The following is an 18,052-nucleotide window of genomic DNA, read 5'->3' as shown; positions in this document are numbered from 1 at the left end:
GTGAGAAGGGCATGAAATCTTTGGGGTCAGGGAGAGGAAGCTGTGACATGGATATGTTTAAGTGTCTTCCAAGGCTTTATATGTTGAAGTTGAATTCCACTGTGAGGTATTAAAAGGGTGGAAATCCAATCCAAATATGGTGTTTAGAGGTACAGAGTATGGAAAGTGATGAATTTAAAATGAACATTAGGGGGCCAGCGCCATGGCTCACTTGGTTAATCCTCCTCCTGTGGCGCCAGCATCCCATATGGGCACCGGGTTCTAGTCCCGGTTGCTCCTCTTCCAGTCCAGCTCTCTGCTGTGGGAAGGCAGTGGAGGACGGCCCAAGAGCTTGGGCCCCTGCACCCGTATGGGAGACCAGGAGGAAGCACCTAGCTCCTGGTTTTGGATGGGCATAGCTCCGGCCGTGGCGGTCATTTAGAGGGTAAACCAACGGAAGAAAGATCTTTCTCTCTGTCTGTCTCTCTCTCTCACTGTCTAACTCCATCTATCAAATAAATAAAAATAAAATAAAATGGACATTAGGGTGTGGCCCTCATGATTTAATCCTGGCAGATATATAAGAGGGAAAGAAACTTTACAGACCCACGTGGTTCATGTGTCTTTCACGTTGATGACACATGCTGCCTCAGGATTTTGCCAGCAAGAAAATCATTGCCCAGTAAGGCCTCCAACCCTTTTACTTCCAGAATAATAGACCAAAAGTCTAGATTTCACTAAAGTAATGAAAAACAGACTAACACAGAAGTTCTACCCAGGGTAGTTAGATGAGGAAAAGAAATAAATGGCATCTAAATCGTAAAAGAAGAAACACAATTAACTATGCTTGTAATTCTTTTGGAAGTTTAAGGCAGAATTATCAAATAATCCAGCAATTCTACTTCTAAGCACATACCCAATGCAAACACTCAAATAGCTACTTGAACAGCAACATCTTTACCAGCATTATTCACACCAACTAATGGTAGAAACAACCCACATATCTATCCCCAAAAAAACTGGTAACCAAAATGTGGTATGGAAATGCAGTGAAACATAAAGTCTTGGAAAGAAATGTACTTCTGTACAACCGTTATAGAAAATGGTATGGAGATTCCTCAAAAATCTGAAAATCAATCTACCGTATGACCCAGCCATCCCACTTCTGGGAATTTACTCAAACGAAATGCAATCAGCATATGAAAGAATTGTCTGTACTCTCATTTTTATGCCAGCTCAATTCATAATAGCTAGGATATGGAAACAACCCAGATGTCCATCAACTGATGACTGGATAAAGAAAACATATATATATATATATATATACACATATGTATATATATGTATACATACATACATGATGGACTACTACTCAGCCATAAAACAGAATGAAATGCTGTCTTTTGCAACAAAATGGATGCAACTGGAAACCATTTCACTTAGTGAAATAGTTCAGACCCAAAAAGACAAATATTATAAGTTTCCTCTGATACATGGTTGCTAATACATGGAGTATAAAAAATGCGATGCATAAGGGTGAAATTGGCATCTTGAGATTTGATTATTGTTTATAGCTTTTGTCTATGCTCCTTGCAGAATAGTGGTTTTTCTATTTTCTACTTGAATTCCTTGTTTGATAGGGAATTAAGCCTGTGATTATAGTAAGTTGAAAGCATGTTAATGCAAAAATTAAAAGAAAAAAAAAGGCAGGAAGGAGAAGAGAGGGAGGGTAGAATCTCTCATTATGTGCTTAAAACTTTGTATATGAAATGCATGAAATCTGTCCTCTTTATATTAAAAAATGCTATTCTGATCCATGTTCCAACAATAGATGAACTTTGAAAGCATCGTGCTAAGCAGAATAGGCCAGACCCAGAAAGACAAATACTGTCTGAATCTGTTTATATGAGCTACATAAAAAAAAAAACCCACATAGAGCTACAAAGTCTAATACAAGTCCAGAAGCTGAAGAGAGAGTTATATTCATTGGGTACAGGATTCTATTTAGGATGTTGGAAAAGTATTGAAAATGGGTGGCGGAGAATGTACTTAATTCCACGAAATCTTAGATGTCGTCGAGGTTGGAATTGCATACTTTATGTTATGCATGGTTTAACAGCAAATATGAAAACTAACTTCTAACTTCAGGTGTGCTGCCTTCGCGGACCCACGGGTCCCCAGGCATGGCGTCATGCCCTCAACATTGCACACGTGATGCCTGTAGAGCTAGCTACTTCTCGTCCTGACCCAGGCCGCGGTCCTGATATGTCGTGCGACATCCACTCAGACTGCCTGTTCCAGAGAAACACAGGGCTTTTGAGCCGATAAAATGTATAATTAACGTAATTGTCCAAATGTATAATTCCTTGGTGGAGAATCATATCTGTTCTCTCAGGAAACGTCACTCTGTTCTTTCCAAACCTGGACCCTTCACCTCTGCACTTCGTCCATCCTTGTCCTCATTGACCTGCTCAGATCTCCTTAAATACCCCAGATTTCCACTCAATGAACCCAGCACCACCCCCACTCTCCCCCTCCAATTCTCACCCCCATTGCTGACTCTTCATGGCTCCTTCTCATATCCTGCTGGATCAGCACCGACAGCTAGGGGGCCAGGGTCTCCGAGCCTAGATTGCGAGGACAGGGTTAAAGGTCCCCATGCCCAGGAAGTGGCTCTGGTATCTCACCACACCTGCCTGATGCTGATCATTAACCCAGGCTTTTATTTTATATATAAATAGAAAGAGGCCCCCTTTGGTGTGGAGACAGCACCACCTGCAGCCATGGCCAGCACATCAAGCCCCAGCACCATGGCTGGGACCCCAGAGCCACCTCCACTGTCAGAGCGTCTCCAGAATGCTGCTGACATCTCTGTCCTTGTCGTCTACTTCATAGTGGTGATGGCTGTTGGGATGTGGGTACGTGGGAGCCCAGTGGGCTGTCAGGGTGAAAACAAGGGCTGGGGGGGGGCGGTGCAGAGGGTCTTGGGGTGGGAGAGGTGTGGCGTGATGAAACTAAGATGAGGTTAGGGATCTTCACAAATGTCTTTGCCCGACAGAATCATTTCTTTGCGTGTGACCTGAGCAATGCTTTCACTGCGTGGATTTTTGCCCCTTGCAATCTCATCATTTGAACAAAGCCAACGTTGAGAACTTTAGACTTACTCTGTTTGGCATCTCCAGAGCTTGGGAAAACATTTTTATTTTATTATCTCACTTTATCGATTTTCCTTTACTGCCTTCTCAGTACATGGCTTAGTGCATGGAACAATTAATTCCTCCTTGTTCATTCTTTGTTTTTAATAATGAATTCAAGGGTGCAATTTCTCTTTCAATCCCAGCTCTAGTGAAACCTCACATCATTTATATAAATGAAAAGAAACCATGATCATGAAGGCCTTCAGGAACCGATGCTACGTCAGTTTGTAGGAAGTTCTGTCAGCACTGGGGGTCTTGTGCATCTTGGGTGCACCTGCTGCTGTGTGATCCACATGTCCTGTCTTCTCAGGCAACACTGAAGACAAACCGCAGCACTGTAAGAGAATTCTTCTTGGCTGGTCGAGACGTGGCCTGGTGGCCGGTGAGTGGTCCAGCGTTTGCAGAGAAAAAGAGAATTTCCTGTCTGTGCTTAAAAAGAGAAAAATGGGGGCCAATGCTGTGGCACAGTGGGGTAAGCCACCACCCACAACACCAGCAGTTCATGTCAGAGAGCCAGTTGAGTCCGGGCTGCTCTGTTTCCCATCCAGCTCCCTGCTAATGCTCCTGGGAAGGCAGCAGAACCAGTGAGAGGCTAGATTTTTTAAAATATTTATTTATGTAAAAGGCAGAGTCACAGAGAGAGGGAGAGACAAAGAGAGATCTTCCATCTGCTGGTTCATTCCCAAATGGCTGCAATGGCTGGAACTGGGCCAGACCAAAGCCAAGAGCCAGGAGCTTCTTCCAGGTCTCCCATGTGGGTGCGGGGGCACAAGCACTTGGGCCATCTTCTACTGCTTTCCCAGATGCATTAGCAGGGGCTGGATAGGAAGTGCAGCAGCCACGAAACAAACCAGCACCGGTGTGGGAGGCCAGCACCGCAGATGGCAGCTTTACCCACTGTGCCACAGCGCCGGCCCCGAGGGGCTGGATTTTGCCCGTGAGCAGTCACTGGCTGCTCTGAGGAGCAGTGACCCAAACGTCTCAGTGTCTGCCCATTTCAAGAAGTCTGATTTAATTCTCATCCTAGCCTGTTCTCCTCGATTGCAGATCGGTGCCTCTCTCTTCGCCAGTAACATCAGCAGCGGCCACTTCGTGGGGCTGGCTGGGACAGCAGCAGCTTCTGGAATTGCTATTGCGACATTTGAATGGAACGTACGTGGCGTCCTGTATAGCCTTGTTCCTTTAAGTCAAATTCGTATCCCAGAGTCTTCTATAAATGCCTATGGGATATAGTCCTCTTTGCTGTCATTTCTATCTTCCTTCCTTTTAAGACCCCTCTGTGACCCCATTCCACCTAGACCATTCCAAGCATATTACGACTTACCTCTGATATCTTTTCAAACTGTTATTCCCACCAGGAATGTCATTCTATATGATTGCATGCCCACTTTCACTTGACCTGCTAGACCAGTTTAGTCCTCAATTTTATCTATCCCCCCCCCCCCCCGACACGACCTGTTTACCCCTGCATTAGACGCAAGGACTTAAAACATTGCAAAACCCAGCAATGGGGGTTCCTTCTTTGCCGAAACTTGCATTCTGATGGTCAGGACAAGCATGCACTCACTGTGCTGTAGAAAGTGCTCCACTGTGGGAGCCCATGGAGGGGCATCTCCCACGGATGATGGCTGAGGTTGGGCACGTGTCAAGGCAGCTTCCTGGGGCTGATTCCAGAAGGAATCAATTGTCCCAGTGTGCGTGAGCGGAGAAGGGGAAGGGATGCAGACCAAGAGAGACACCACGGAGTGGGGAGTGAATGGTTTTGAGAGCTAGTAGGGAGACGCTACAAGACATGGTGTTTAGATTCCTAATCGTTCTATTATCATTTCAGCCATAGAATCTGTGTGCCCTTTATCAGATCCTGTGTTCTGTATAGACAGTTCTCCCACCCGCCCATCATCCAGCTCATGGCTGGACATGCGGTGACTAGGCCATGGGCTTCCTTAATCCCTAGGAGGCTCTGATGCCTCCTCCGTAAGACAAGAGTAACTCTGCCCATGACACTTGGCCCTCCTGGTTGCAGTGAGAGATCATGAGTGACAAACGTGGAGACTCTTTGCACACGTTACTCATTAATGCTAAGATGACAGTTGTCATCATTATTATATGTAATGAGGTTTAGATAGCACTGGGGATATTTCTATATCTCCAAAAGTATCTCTCATTGCTTTGTTACCCTGTATATAAGGTGCTTCCAAATGTGTGTGGAAGATGTGCGGCATGAAAAGACCCTGCAAGGATTTCCAGATCAAAACTGTTACACCAGAATAAACTGACCTTTCAACTCGATTTTCCCGCTGACTTTTTGGAGCACCTTCATATGGAATTCTTGATGCTCCAGAATATTCCTTTCGGCCAGGATGACCTGAGCTTGAGAACAGTCAGCCTACTGGGTGGGATCTCTGCTCATCCCACTGTCTTTCAGCACACATCTTTGGTCATCTCCTAAGCCCTAGCAAACCATGGTCTCTGAATCATAGAAACTCGGAGGGGGGTGGGGAGCAGCACTGTGGTGCAGTGGGTTAACTCCCTGGCCTGAAGCAACGGCATCCCATATGGGCAACCAGTTCGAGACTCGGCTGCTCCACTTCCGATCCAGCTCTCTGCTGTGGCCTGGGAAAGCAGTAGAAGATGGCCCAAGTCCTTGGGCCCCTGCACCCGCATGGGAGACCCAGAGGAGGCTCCTGGCTCCTGGCTTTGGATCAGCGCAGCTCCGGCCATTGCAGCCATCTGGGGAGTGAACCAGCGGATGGAAGACCTCTCTCTCTCTCTCTCTCTCTCTGTCTCTCTCTCTTTCTCTCTCTCTTCCTCTCCTCTCTCTGTGTAATTCTGACTTTCAAATACACAAATCTTAAAAAAAAAGAAAGAAACCCAGGAAACAGAGGTCCACATTTGTCTGGCTAGCATAAATTCTTGAATGGGACAGAGACAATCAAACTTCTTGATTCAGACTCAGGTATCGTGAAACAACAAGGACCACAAGCTCCCTAACTTCACTTTTCTTGATCTCTCGTAGGCCTTGCTGCTGCTGCTGGTTCTAGGGTGGGTCTTTGTGCCCATTTACATCAAGGCAGGGGTGAGTATCCCCAGGTCTCCGCTCCTGATCTGCTAGTGTGGACCTGTCAGGCGTTCATTTGCACACATTCTGTCTGTGTGATCATGAGCCCAGCCTTGCTCTGGGCTATCAGTAGGCAAAGGCAAGTGAAACATCAACCTCCTTCCCCAACAGCTCCGAGAGAAGCATGTGGCTGCATTCAAGCGAGAACCGGGTGCTGGCCCCACATAATGACCACCATGGCGGGTGTCACCCTGGTGTAGGAACCCTGGAAAAAAGCTGCTCAGGGGTAATCTGACTTGAGCCATCAGAAATAAGAGCATCACCCCTGCCCTGTAGGTAGACATGTCATATGACAGAGGGTCAGAAAAAAAAGAAAAAAACACATACAAAAGCAAAAAAGTTGCCGGTCGGGTGCAATTACTGTGAAGATAGGTCATAAAGAGTCGTGGGAGATGATTCAATTGTGAAGGGCTTGTGTATCTCCTAGACTTAAAAACATCTGATGAATGAAACTGTGCCATTAAGTACAATGGCCAAGTCTGCCCTCACTGTATTATAATGTACGCACGCTAATGTCAGGTGGGTCATCAGGATTCATCTAAGTGTCTAGAGAAGGCTAAAAACTAACCGTAAGTTTCACTTTCACTTTTTCAAAGTCTGACAAACCTTGCTCATATGGTATATAGAACTTCGTTTTCATCAGGTTGCAAGCAGGGAGTTTTATAGCAAAGGAATTAAGATTCCACTATTTAAATAAAAGTTTCCTGTTTCAGACTTTAAAAAAATAATACAAGTAAAAAGACACACCCTGCGTTCTGGAAATCAGCAACGTAAGATTCCCAGGGGCTGTAAGGTCATGACCAGTTTTTGTCTTCAAGGAGTTCCACTCAGACAACTGAGTGGAGATTGCACTTGAGTAAAAGTTCACACAACATCTCAGGGGGCTCTAGGAAGGAAACAGACAGGGAAGGGGGAGCTGCTTCTGGGGTAGAGATACCAGGTTTGATGGCAGACGAGAAGCGGAGGCACCGGAGGAGGACGTGTTAGGAGCAGCTCTAAGACTTGAAGTTCCAGGGTCTGGAGACATGAGGCTACCAGGAACATAGCAGGAAGATCACAGAGGGGAAGCAGGTGGTGGAGAACAGGGTTCCACCAAGTTCACTTAAGAACTGGGGGAGCGTTTGGTGCCTTCAGGACACCCACAAGGAGACCGCAGGCAGTGGTGGAGTCAGCCTTGTACGTTAGCCAGCAGGAGAGCTGGGCTGGACGTCTTGACCCGGGCATCCTCGGGTTTAGAATCAGTGCAGGTGCACCCAGTCTGTGGCATGGCATCGGGGATTTCTCTGTGAAGCGGGAGCCCTCGCTCCGTCGGCAGGTTGAGAGGAAACAGATCAGTTCTGCGTCTCCTGTACATGTGTCATGCTGGGTGACCCCAGGGGGACGTGGCAGGGTACCGGATCCAGTCTGGGCATCCAGGGAAGCATCCGTGAGCAAGCGCTGTCTGAATGGAGCCCTGAGGACCCGGCAGAGGTTGGTCATGTAAAGGCAAGGGAGGAAGAAGTGCCTGAGCAGAGGGAGTGAGGTGAACACAACCCAGAACCAGAGGGTGTGGGGTCCTTGGAGAGGTGCAGTGTGCCCTGGCCTGGGGCTGGAAGGTGGGACACAGATGGAGCCAGAGAACTGGACAGGAGCCTGAGAAACCAGGGAAGGACTGGGGCTCAACTCGCTCTACTCAGTGGACCTCTTCGTCTGAGGTCTGATCATTTCCTTTGTTCTGGAAAGTTCCCAGGGGCTCTTTTTTTTTTTTTTTTTTCTGTTTATGGCGTTCACTTCCTCAGAGCTGAGTTGATCACATTCCTTTTCCTTCACTACTTTGATGTATCTTCTTCCTACACAAGTGTCTACGTGATGGAATTACCTCATAAAATGTACTTGGATGAAAAGTAGTGGAATTCTGTGCATGAGTGAAAATGTGAATATATTAGGGGACTTCCAAACATTAATGGAACTGTGCACATGACAATATACCCTTCATTCCCCCACACACACTGTGGACAATATCACAGAGCCCTCATTTTGTGATGCTAATATCCCTCTTTCCAAAAAATATAGTATATATGTGTATGCATATAATATCTACATATGAAGTGAACTTGGCAAAATGGTAAGAGTTGTTCAGTCTGAAAACTAAAAAAAAAAGTATAAAAAAGCTCATGGAAAGTGGAATTAAGAGATCAGTTTATTTTGGTGCAAAGAATGTTGCAATCCATGCATGGTTTTCTCAAGTGTGTTTTCTGTAAACTTTTGGAAATCTCTTTATATATTTTAATTTATGTAAATGCTATTCCACTATAGACTTTATTCTGTTTCCCCTCTATTTGGATTTGTCTTTTAAAATTCTCAACTGAGGTATGCATGTTCACTTTGTATTTTCTTCCTGGCTATGACACATTCACTACCTGATTGAGGAACCCCTGGGCTGCCTCCTACTCTTAGCACTACAGAGGGGAACATGAGGGACTTTTGAAAGAGGGGTGATTTCAATAAATATGCATGAGTTTACATGTTTTGAGTGAACAACTTAAAAGGGGAAGAGAAGTGGTAGACATTTACTTGTCCTCTTGTGGACCTACAGTGAGTGTTCTCTAACCCAGGGTTTCTTGATTTCAACACTTGACAATGACTCTGGCCGTAGAGTGCTGTGTTGTGCAACGCTGGCCTGTGCATTGTCAGATGTTCAGTGTCCCTGGGCTTTACCCACTAGACACCTGAGCAGCTGCTGTTTTCAAATGCCCCCTAATGGGAGGTAAAAATCACTCCCTTTAAGAAATCATCACTCTGGGGCCAGCACTGTGGCGTAGTGGGTAAAGCTGCTACCTGCAGTGCCGGCATCCCATATGGGCGCCGGTTCAAGTCCCAGCTGCTCCACTTCCAATCCAGCTCCCTGCTATGGCCTGGGAGAGCAGTGGAAGAGGGCCCAAGTTCTTGGGCCCCTGCACCTGCTTTGGATCGGCTCAGTTCCGGCCATTGCAGCCATTTGAGAAGTGAACCAGCTGATGGACGACCTCTCCCCCCACCTTCTGCCTATGCCTCTCTGTAACTCTGCCTTCCAAATAAATAAATAAATCTTAAAAAAAAAATCACCACTCCATGATCATTTGTCCCTGGATTTTCCTGAACCCTCACCAACACGTGATTCTTTCCTTCATTCTATTTTTTTTTTTTTTTTTTTGCCATCCCAACAGCTGTGGTTCCTTTTTTAAAATTAGAGATTGGACATACTACAGCTGTGCTGGCTCCCTTCAATCCAGGGGTTGCCAACACACTGGGACGCTGCCCTGTCTCTCTGAGTCAAATGTCTACATTTATTCCTTAGGCTGCTGAGGTTTGGACCACTGAGTGCCTGGATCTTGGGGTTGTTTCTGGGATTAGTGATCTCAGGGGGCAATTCTTCTGACCAGCACCTTGCAGGCCATTGAATATTCACCCTTCATTCATCCTGAGTCCGTTCTAGTTGCAGACTTGAACAGGCTCTGTTGAGAGAGGTTATCCTAGTGCAAGGACTCAGGACAGAGAACCCTTGTGTGGGTTCTTGGGTGTGGTTCAGCATCCTTCAGTGGTTTCTCTCAGCTGCCGGTCCATCCCTACTTCCTCTTACTGCTTTTGATATTACATAAATATTTATTCAACATCCTGTTATGGTGGGGGAGATTAAATCATGTCATAGTATATACATGTCTAGTATAAAGAAATCAGAAAGCTGCCTTTTTTTAAGCTGTTTCAACACATGGTTAATCTTGCATTGCGATAATGAAATCCATAGTTTTTTTTTCATTACTAGGGATCTAATAATTCTCTTCTTCTCAGGAAAGATAATTAGATAAATTTGTTCAGTTATCAAACTGTGGTTCATTATTTTCAAGTAATGTCATTCTAACTGGAATGAAACATTATCAGTGAAAATAATTTTTAAATTTTTTTAAATATTTACTTATTTGAAAGGCAGAATGGCAGTGAAAGAGAGAGAGAGGGAGAGAGAGAAAGAAATCAATCTTCCATTGCTGGTTCACTCTCCAAGTGTCTACAATGACTGGCAGTGGCCCAGGCTAAAGCCAGGAGCCTGGGACTCCCACATGGATGGCAGGGGCCCAGGCCCAAGCCAGGAGCTCCTTCTGGGACTCCCACGTGGGTGCAGGGGCCCAAGTACTCAGGCCATCTTCTGCTGCTTTCCAAGCGCACTGGCAGAGAGTTGGATTGGAAGCAGAGCAGCCAGGACTTGATCCAGAACTCTGATATGAGATGCCTGTGTTGTAGTTTGCAGCTTACCTCACAGTGCCACCACATCAGCCTCTGAAATGATAAAAAATTATGGGGCCATACTGTGGTATAGCAGGTAAAGCCACACCTGGGACGCCAACATCCTAAATGGGTGCCAATTCTGTTCCAGCTGCTCTACTTCCAATCCAGCTCCCTGTTAATGGCCTGGGAGGACCCAAGTGCTTGAGTCCCTGCCACCCACATGAGAGACCCACAGGAAGCTCTTGGCTCCCGGCTTTAGCCTGGGCCAGCCCTGGCCACTGCCACCATCTGGGGAGTGAACTGGCAGATGGAAGATCTCACTCTCTCCGTCTTTCCCTCTGCCTCAAGTAAATAAATCTTTAATAATAATAATAATAATAATAATATTGTTGAGTTTGTAACAGACACTTGACATTGTGGCTGGTGCTTTACATGCACCTTCATGTTGAACCCCTCCTATTTCACAGAAGACATAACAGAGGTTTTATATATATATATAAATTTATATATGATAAATATTAGAGCTGGGAAAAAGCCCCAGGATGGTCTACCCCAGTGCCTTTGTTCATGCCAACCTGGCCATTCTGCCAAGGAGCTGGGCCTTTCTCACCTTGCATTCCCAGCAGGCAGCACTCGGCGCTTACCTGCCCTTAAAAGCCGATGAACAGTTGTAAAATCAGGATGCCCCGAGCGCTGAAGGTGGATCCCACTGACGGTTGTCTCTGCAGGTGATGACCATGCCGGAGTATCTAAAGAAGCGGTTTGGTGGGAAGCGGCTCCAGGTCTACCTGTCTGTCATCTCCATCTTCATCTCTGTGGTCTTGAGAATCTCCGTGAGTTTTGTGATTCCTGACATTCGGGCTTCGAGGGGTTGTCGGGTGGTTCTGGGTCAGGGGGTCAAGGTCAGAGAGCCTGCTTGTGTAGACTGCTGACTGTCCTTGTAGCGTCAAACCCTACGGATGCTTTAAACTCCCAAGAGTCTCTCTGCCAAGTCTTAATGGGATAAAGGAGCTTCAGAGACCCTTATTCATAGAGGGGAGACTTTCAGGCCGTGAGAGACTCCAGAGTGTAAATCCACCCATTCTCTAAGGGTACGAAGACACGGGTGTACAGAAATCAAGTGTTTCCTTCAAGAGCAGAGCTAATTAGTAGGACAGAAGAGGACTTCTCTGCTCCCCTGCCTTTTCCACACTGCCTTGATTTTTTTTTTTTTTTTTGGACAGGCAGAGTGGACAGTGAGAGAGAGAGACAGAGAGAAAGGTCTTCCTTTGCTGTTGGTTCACCCTCCAATGGCCACTGCGGCTGGCGCGCTGCAGCCAGCACACCGCGCTGATCCGATGGCAGGAGCCAGGTGCTTCTCCTGGTCTCCCATGGGGTGCAGGGCCCAAGCACTTGGGCCATCCTCCACTGCCTTCCCGGGCCACAGCAAAGAGCTGGCCTGGAAGAGGGGCAACCGGGACAGAATCCGGCTCCCCAACCGGGACTAGAACCCCGTGTGCCGGCGCCACAAGGCGGAGGATTAGCCTAGTGAGCCGTGGCGCCGGCCTGCCTTGATTCTTTCTCAGAGTCAGAATTTCCATTTTCAGTTTTGGTTTGATTATTGGACACATGGACCCAAGGGGAGTGCCTTCCATTATGATGTTGACTTTTCTGAAATGTACCCCATTCGGTCTACGACTGTCCCTGTAAAACACGTACCACAAACAAATGTTAAAGGAATTTAAACATCATATATACGCCTTGGAGATAATCAGGGATGGGGGGGAAAAAAAAGAACGAAATTTGAATTTTCAGTTCAAGGTGTAGAAAACAAGGAAATAATCATTCTTTTTGCATCTGGTGTACCTGTCAGTGGTCACGAAACAGTCTCAGATTCACAAGGCAGGCAGACAGGTGTCTCAAAGGTCATGGGAGAACTCACTTTCACTGTTGCTCTTCTGTTGAGCTCAATCATTGTTGGAGTAAAGCAGGTGCTGAGATGGCCTGAGCTGCCCTAGTGAAATGTGACTGTTTCCCAGCACTTACTGCGTGTTATTGAGCTCTGTGTTAGGGTAATAGAGAATCCTGAGCAGCAGGATTCACCGTATGGCTAAAGAAATAAGAATTCTATACCTGACATAATCAGACTCTTAAAATACAAGCTAGACTAGAGAGCATAGACCAGGGCAGGGGTGCCTGTGGTGCATGCCCAGGAAAGAAGGTGGTCCCTGATGGATGGAGCTGGAGGTGGTCTTCACTGAGGGGTCCCTTAAACCGTCCAGGGTAGGCAGGTTAGCAGAGGCAGCAAGAAGCATAGGACCCCATGAGTACTGGGTGCTTTGTGCTCCCATGTTCCCATGCATGCATAGGGCTTGCCAATCCCCCAGTTCTCCACTGGCTTCCACAGTTGCAGCCTTATGGTTCTAGAGAGAATGAACAGGTACTTAGTCCAAATGACAGCAGCCAAAGAGGTCCCTGAGGGACACACTTCCTTCCCTTCCTGGAATGAATGGTGGTAAGATGGGTGGGGGTGCAGGGTCTAAGTGTGGGGTGGGGGGTCCAGTGGTCAGCTGGAAAGATAACACAGCAGGAGTCCACTCTTGCCTACAGTGTTGTTTTAAGTGATGTTAGCAGTGATTAATTTTAGGCGTGGTCTTTTGTGTACTTTTACACCCTGATAACAGATCCTGCAGTGGGTACTTATTAACCAGATCATTCAGGAGGAATAAGTATAGGACAAGGCTCTCTCCCCTGCCCAGGTGGGTAAGGGTTGTGTATTCCCTGGTTCTCCACCTCCAATAACACACATTATTGAGATTCAGTATGGAGTGGGAGTAATTGATGGGAATGAATTGAACTATTAATGAATGGGAAGGACTCCCTTTAAGTCTCAGTATTTCATGGAAACATTGAGAATCTTTTAGAAAATCACATTGCAATTTTAAAAAAAGGTTTATTTATCTAAAAGGCAGAGATAAAGAGAGGAGAGAGAGAGAGAGAGAGAGAGAGAGAGAGAGAGAGAGAGAAAGTCTTCCATCTGCTGGTTCACTCTCCAAATGGCCACAACAGCTGGGGCTAGGCCAAGCCAAAACCAGGAGCCAGGAACTTCTTCCAGGTTTCCCACATGGGTGCAGGGGCCCAAGCACTTGGGGTAACTTCTGCTTTCCCAGGCACATTAGCTGGGAGCTGGATCAGAAGTGGTGCAGCTGGGACTCAAACTTGCCCATATGGGGTGCCGGCACTGTAGGCAGAGGCTTAACCTTCTACGCTACAGCGCCAGTCCCACACTGCAAATTTTAAAGCTGGGAAACTTTCTTACTTGCTGTTATCTGATTTCCATGATCCTTATTCAAATACTGGGAGTTGTGCCCATAATGTCTTTTATAGCAAAGGAAAAGCCTGGGTCTTTGCAAATCTACTTTACCATGAGAAATATTTATTTTTTAAAGATTTATTTATTTAGGAGGGAGGCGGCAAGATGGCGGAATAGGAAGGGAGCACACTGATAGTCTGGGAAGAGACAGTTTAATAAAAGTGGAGTTACTGCAGGTTCAAGGAAGAGTAGGGGAAGAAACAGCAGAGGAAACTCTTCCGGAACTAGTGATTCACAGTGGACCTGCGTGGAGGGCATGGGAGCCCACGGCTCAGGACACCAGTGGCAGAATCAATGCACCAGTGCTGGAATGCAAGGTGAGCTGAACCTCAATAGCCTGAGACACTGGTGGGAAAGCAGAAAGAGGAGACTAGAGGGAACAAGGCTTGAAACCCCATGGGGGAAAGTTCACCAGGCTAACTAGAAGAGAGAGGGAAAAAAAAGTGACTGGTACAGACACGAGTTTCTCTCTCTCCGCTCACCTCTCAAAGGCGAGCAAAACAAAGAGCAGGCACCATTTTGGACATACGTCATAAGCAGGGCAACCTCTGGTCTGCACTGGCCCTGAGCCTAGCAGAAAAACCTGACTCTGCGGGGAGGGGGGGAGTGAAATAACAGGATATTAGGACCTAGTGAATGTGTGGTGCTAATGAACTGAGACTGTGAAAAAAGAGACGGTGGGTGAGAGAACTCACGGAATTCATGAGAGTACTCTCCAGAGATGCTACAATTCGGTAACCTTGGCAACCTGGTGGGAGACTGCAGGAGAATTTGAGCCCACACTGAGGGCAGAACAGATTCTTTGTGTGGTCCTTGGAAAAGAGCTTCCGTAGGTATATCATTCGCCTGCTAACTACCTTCAATTCCACTCAGCTGTGCGGAATACCTCCCTCTGAATCAAAAAGAAAGAAAGGGAGAGAGAGAGAGAGAGAGAGAGAGAGAGAGAGAGAGAGAGAGAGATTTACCACGTCTAACCTGGGAGTGTCACCTTTGGAACACCCTTAACCCTGAGGAACCAAACAGAGCTCTCAGGCCACACCCATTTCAAGCCTCTAAGGCTCCATCAAAAGCAGACATTCCACTTAATACAGTCATAGTATAACAAGAAAAAACACCACAGCAAGGGAAGGAGAATCCATAGAATACCTCCACAATGCCAAGCAATAAATGCAGAAACCGAGGAAACAAGAACAAGGAAGACATTATGACACCCCCAAATGAACAAGATACCCCAATCCAAGATTATGAAGACGATGAGATGGAAGAAATGCAAGATACGGATTTCAAAAAATTTATGATAAGAACATTTAGAAGTTTTCAAAAACAAATGCTTGAGCTACGGAAATCTTTACTGGACAGAACAGAAAATCTCATTTGTGAAAATGAAATCTTATGGAGCAATCAAAATGAAACGCAGAAACTAGTAGAACAGGGAAGTGTGATAGTGAAGAGAAATCAAAATGAAATGAAGAACTCAATAGATCAAATGACAAACACATTAGAGAGCCTTAAAAACAGAGTCAGTGAAACAGAAGAGAGAATATCGGACTTAGAAGACAGAGCACAGGAAAGTTTACAGTCAAACCAAAGAAAAGAAGAGGAAATTAGAAATCTAAAAAAATATTGTTGGGAATCTACAGGGTACTATTAAAAAACCCAGCATTCAGGTTCTAGGAGTTCCTGAAGGCATGGAGAGGGAGAAAGGATTAGAAGGCCTTTTTAGTGAGATACTAGCAGAGAACTTCCCGGGTTTGGAGAAGGACAGAGACATCCTAGTTCAGGAAGCTCATAGAACCCCTAGTAAACGTGACCAAAAGAGATCCTCACCGTGACACGTTGTAATCAAACTCACCACAGTGAAACATAAAGAAAAGATTCTAAAATGTGCAACAGAGAAACATCAGATTACTCTCAGAGGATCTCCAATCAGACTCACAGCAGACTTCTCATCAGAAACCCTACAAGCTAGAAGGGAATGGCGAGACATAGCCCAGGTACTAAGAGAAAAAAACTGCCAGCCCAGAATATTACATCCTGCAAAGCTCTCATTTGTGAATGAAGGTGAAATAAAGACCTTTCATAGCAAACAGACATTGAAAGAATTTGTCGCCACTCGTCCAGCCCTGCAAAATATGCTTGAAGATGTGTTACACACAGAAACACAGAACCACGGTCATCAATATGAAAGAAGGTAAAGGAAGGAAACCTCACAGAAAAAGATCACACGACGTTCAAAGCATATATTAGAAAATATCTTTGAGAAATGGCAGGGCAAAGTTACTACTTATCACATTGAACATTAATGGCCTGAACTGTCCATTTAAAAGACACAGATTGGCTGATTGGGTTAAGGAACAAAACCCATCTATTTGCTGCTTACAAGAAACACATCTTTCCAACAAAGATGCAGGCAGACTGAAAGTGAAAGGCTGGAAAAAGATATTCCATGCCAACAGAAATGAAGAAAGAGTGAGCATAGCCATCTTAATATCAGACAACATAAACTGTAACACAAAAACTGTTAAGAGAGACAAAGAGGGGCACTATATAATGATTAAGGGATCCATTCAACAGGAAGATATAATGATTATCAATGTATATGCACCTAATCACAGGGCACCAGTTTATTTAAAAGATTTGTTAAGGGACTTAAAGGGAGACTTAGACTCCAATGCAATAGTACTGGGGGACTTCAATACTCCACGCTCAGAAACAGACACATCAACCGGACAGAAGATCAACAAGGAGACGGTAGATTTAAACGACACTATAGCCCAAATGGATCCAACAGATATCTACAGAACTTTTCATCCTACACTTAAATAATTGACATTCTTCTCAGCAGTACATGGAACCTACTCTAGGATTGACCACATACTAGGCCATAAGGCAAGTATCAGCAAATACAAAAGAATCACGATCATACGATGCAGCTTCTCAGACCACAGTGGAATGAAGTTGGAAATTAGCAACTCAGGAATCCCTAGAGCATATGCAACCACATGGAGATTGAACAACATGCTCCGGAATGAACACTGGGTCACAGAAGAAATCAAAAGAGAAATCAAAAACTTTCTGGAAGTAAATGAGGATAACAGCACAACATATCAAAATGTATGGGATACAGCAAAAGCAGTGTTAAGAGGAAAGTTTACAGCAATAGGTGCCTACATCAAGAAATTGGAAAGGCACCCAATAAATGAGCTTTCAGTTCATCTCAAGGATCTAGAAAAGCAGCAGCAAACCAGACCCAAATCTAGTAGGAGAAGAGAAATACTTAAAATCAGAGAAGAAACCAACAGGATTGAATCAAAAAAAAAATTACAAAAAATCAGCTAAACGAGGAGCTGGTTTTTTGAAAAAATAAACAAAATTGACACCCCATTGGCTCAACTAACTAAAAAAAGAAGAGAAAAGACCCAAATCAATAAAGTCAGAGATGAAAAAGGAAACGTAACAACAGACACCACAGAAATAAAAAGAGTCATCAGAAATTACTACAAGGACTTGTATGCCAGCAAACAGGGAAATCTATCAGAAATGGATAGATTCCTGGACACATACAACCTACCTAAATTGAACCAGGAAGACATAGAAAACCTAAACAGACCCATAACTGAGACAGAAATTGGAACCGTAATAAAGGCCCTCCCAACCAAGAAAAGCCCAGGACCAGATGGATTTTTCGAACCCTCGCCAGCAAGGGTCCAACACAGTCACGACACGGTCACTGTTTCTCAGTTCTCAAGGAACTTTACTCATGGAGACAGAAGGAAAGGGCAAGGGGAGAGGAGAAAAGAGGAGGAGGGGCCGCGGCGGCCGCGGCGGCCCCCCGCCCAGATCCCAATGTCCCTTTATATCCCAAGTCCCGTGAAGCATGTGCTCCACAGCCAATAGCGGTTCTCTTCACGTGCAGTTTGTGCTAATGTCGTCCAATCCGATGAAAGGGCACGTATAGCCTCAGGTCGAAAGTTCATCTGTTTCACCTGGTTCCTCTTAGTTGTTTATGCAGAGTCCATCCTGTTTCATCTGTTTCACCTGGTTCCTCCTAGTTGTTTATGCAGAGTCCATCCTGTCTCACCTGCTTGTTTTCGTAGGACTTGTGGTCGACTGATTGCTGCAAGCTATGTAGATACAAAAATGAGGAGGTTCCCACCGGTGGCCAGC

At 45.6% G+C, this 18,052-nt stretch overlaps 1 protein-coding gene across 1 annotated transcript in view; it reads left to right on the top strand.

The window, feature by feature from the left end:
* The first annotated feature begins 2,750 nt into the window (after positions 1-2,750).
* Positions 2,751-18,052, top strand: part of LOC133751910 (solute carrier family 5 member 4-like) — a 52,664-nt gene continuing 37,362 nt past the window's right edge. Inside the window, exons 1-5 of the mRNA XM_062182122.1 lie at positions 2,751-2,897; positions 3,487-3,558; positions 4,224-4,328; positions 6,193-6,252; positions 11,262-11,366. Of these exons, the coding sequence (XP_062038106.1) occupies positions 2,763-2,897; positions 3,487-3,558; positions 4,224-4,328; positions 6,193-6,252; positions 11,262-11,366 (477 nt within the window). The 5' untranslated portion in view covers positions 2,751-2,762. The remainder of the gene's footprint in view (positions 2,898-3,486; positions 3,559-4,223; positions 4,329-6,192; positions 6,253-11,261; positions 11,367-18,052) is intronic.

This window comes from Lepus europaeus, chromosome 23 (genome assembly GCF_033115175.1).
Source record: "Lepus europaeus isolate LE1 chromosome 23, mLepTim1.pri, whole genome shotgun sequence".
NCBI lineage: Eukaryota > Metazoa > Chordata > Mammalia > Lagomorpha > Leporidae > Lepus > Lepus europaeus.
This window is presented reverse-complemented; position numbering and strand designations above follow the sequence as displayed.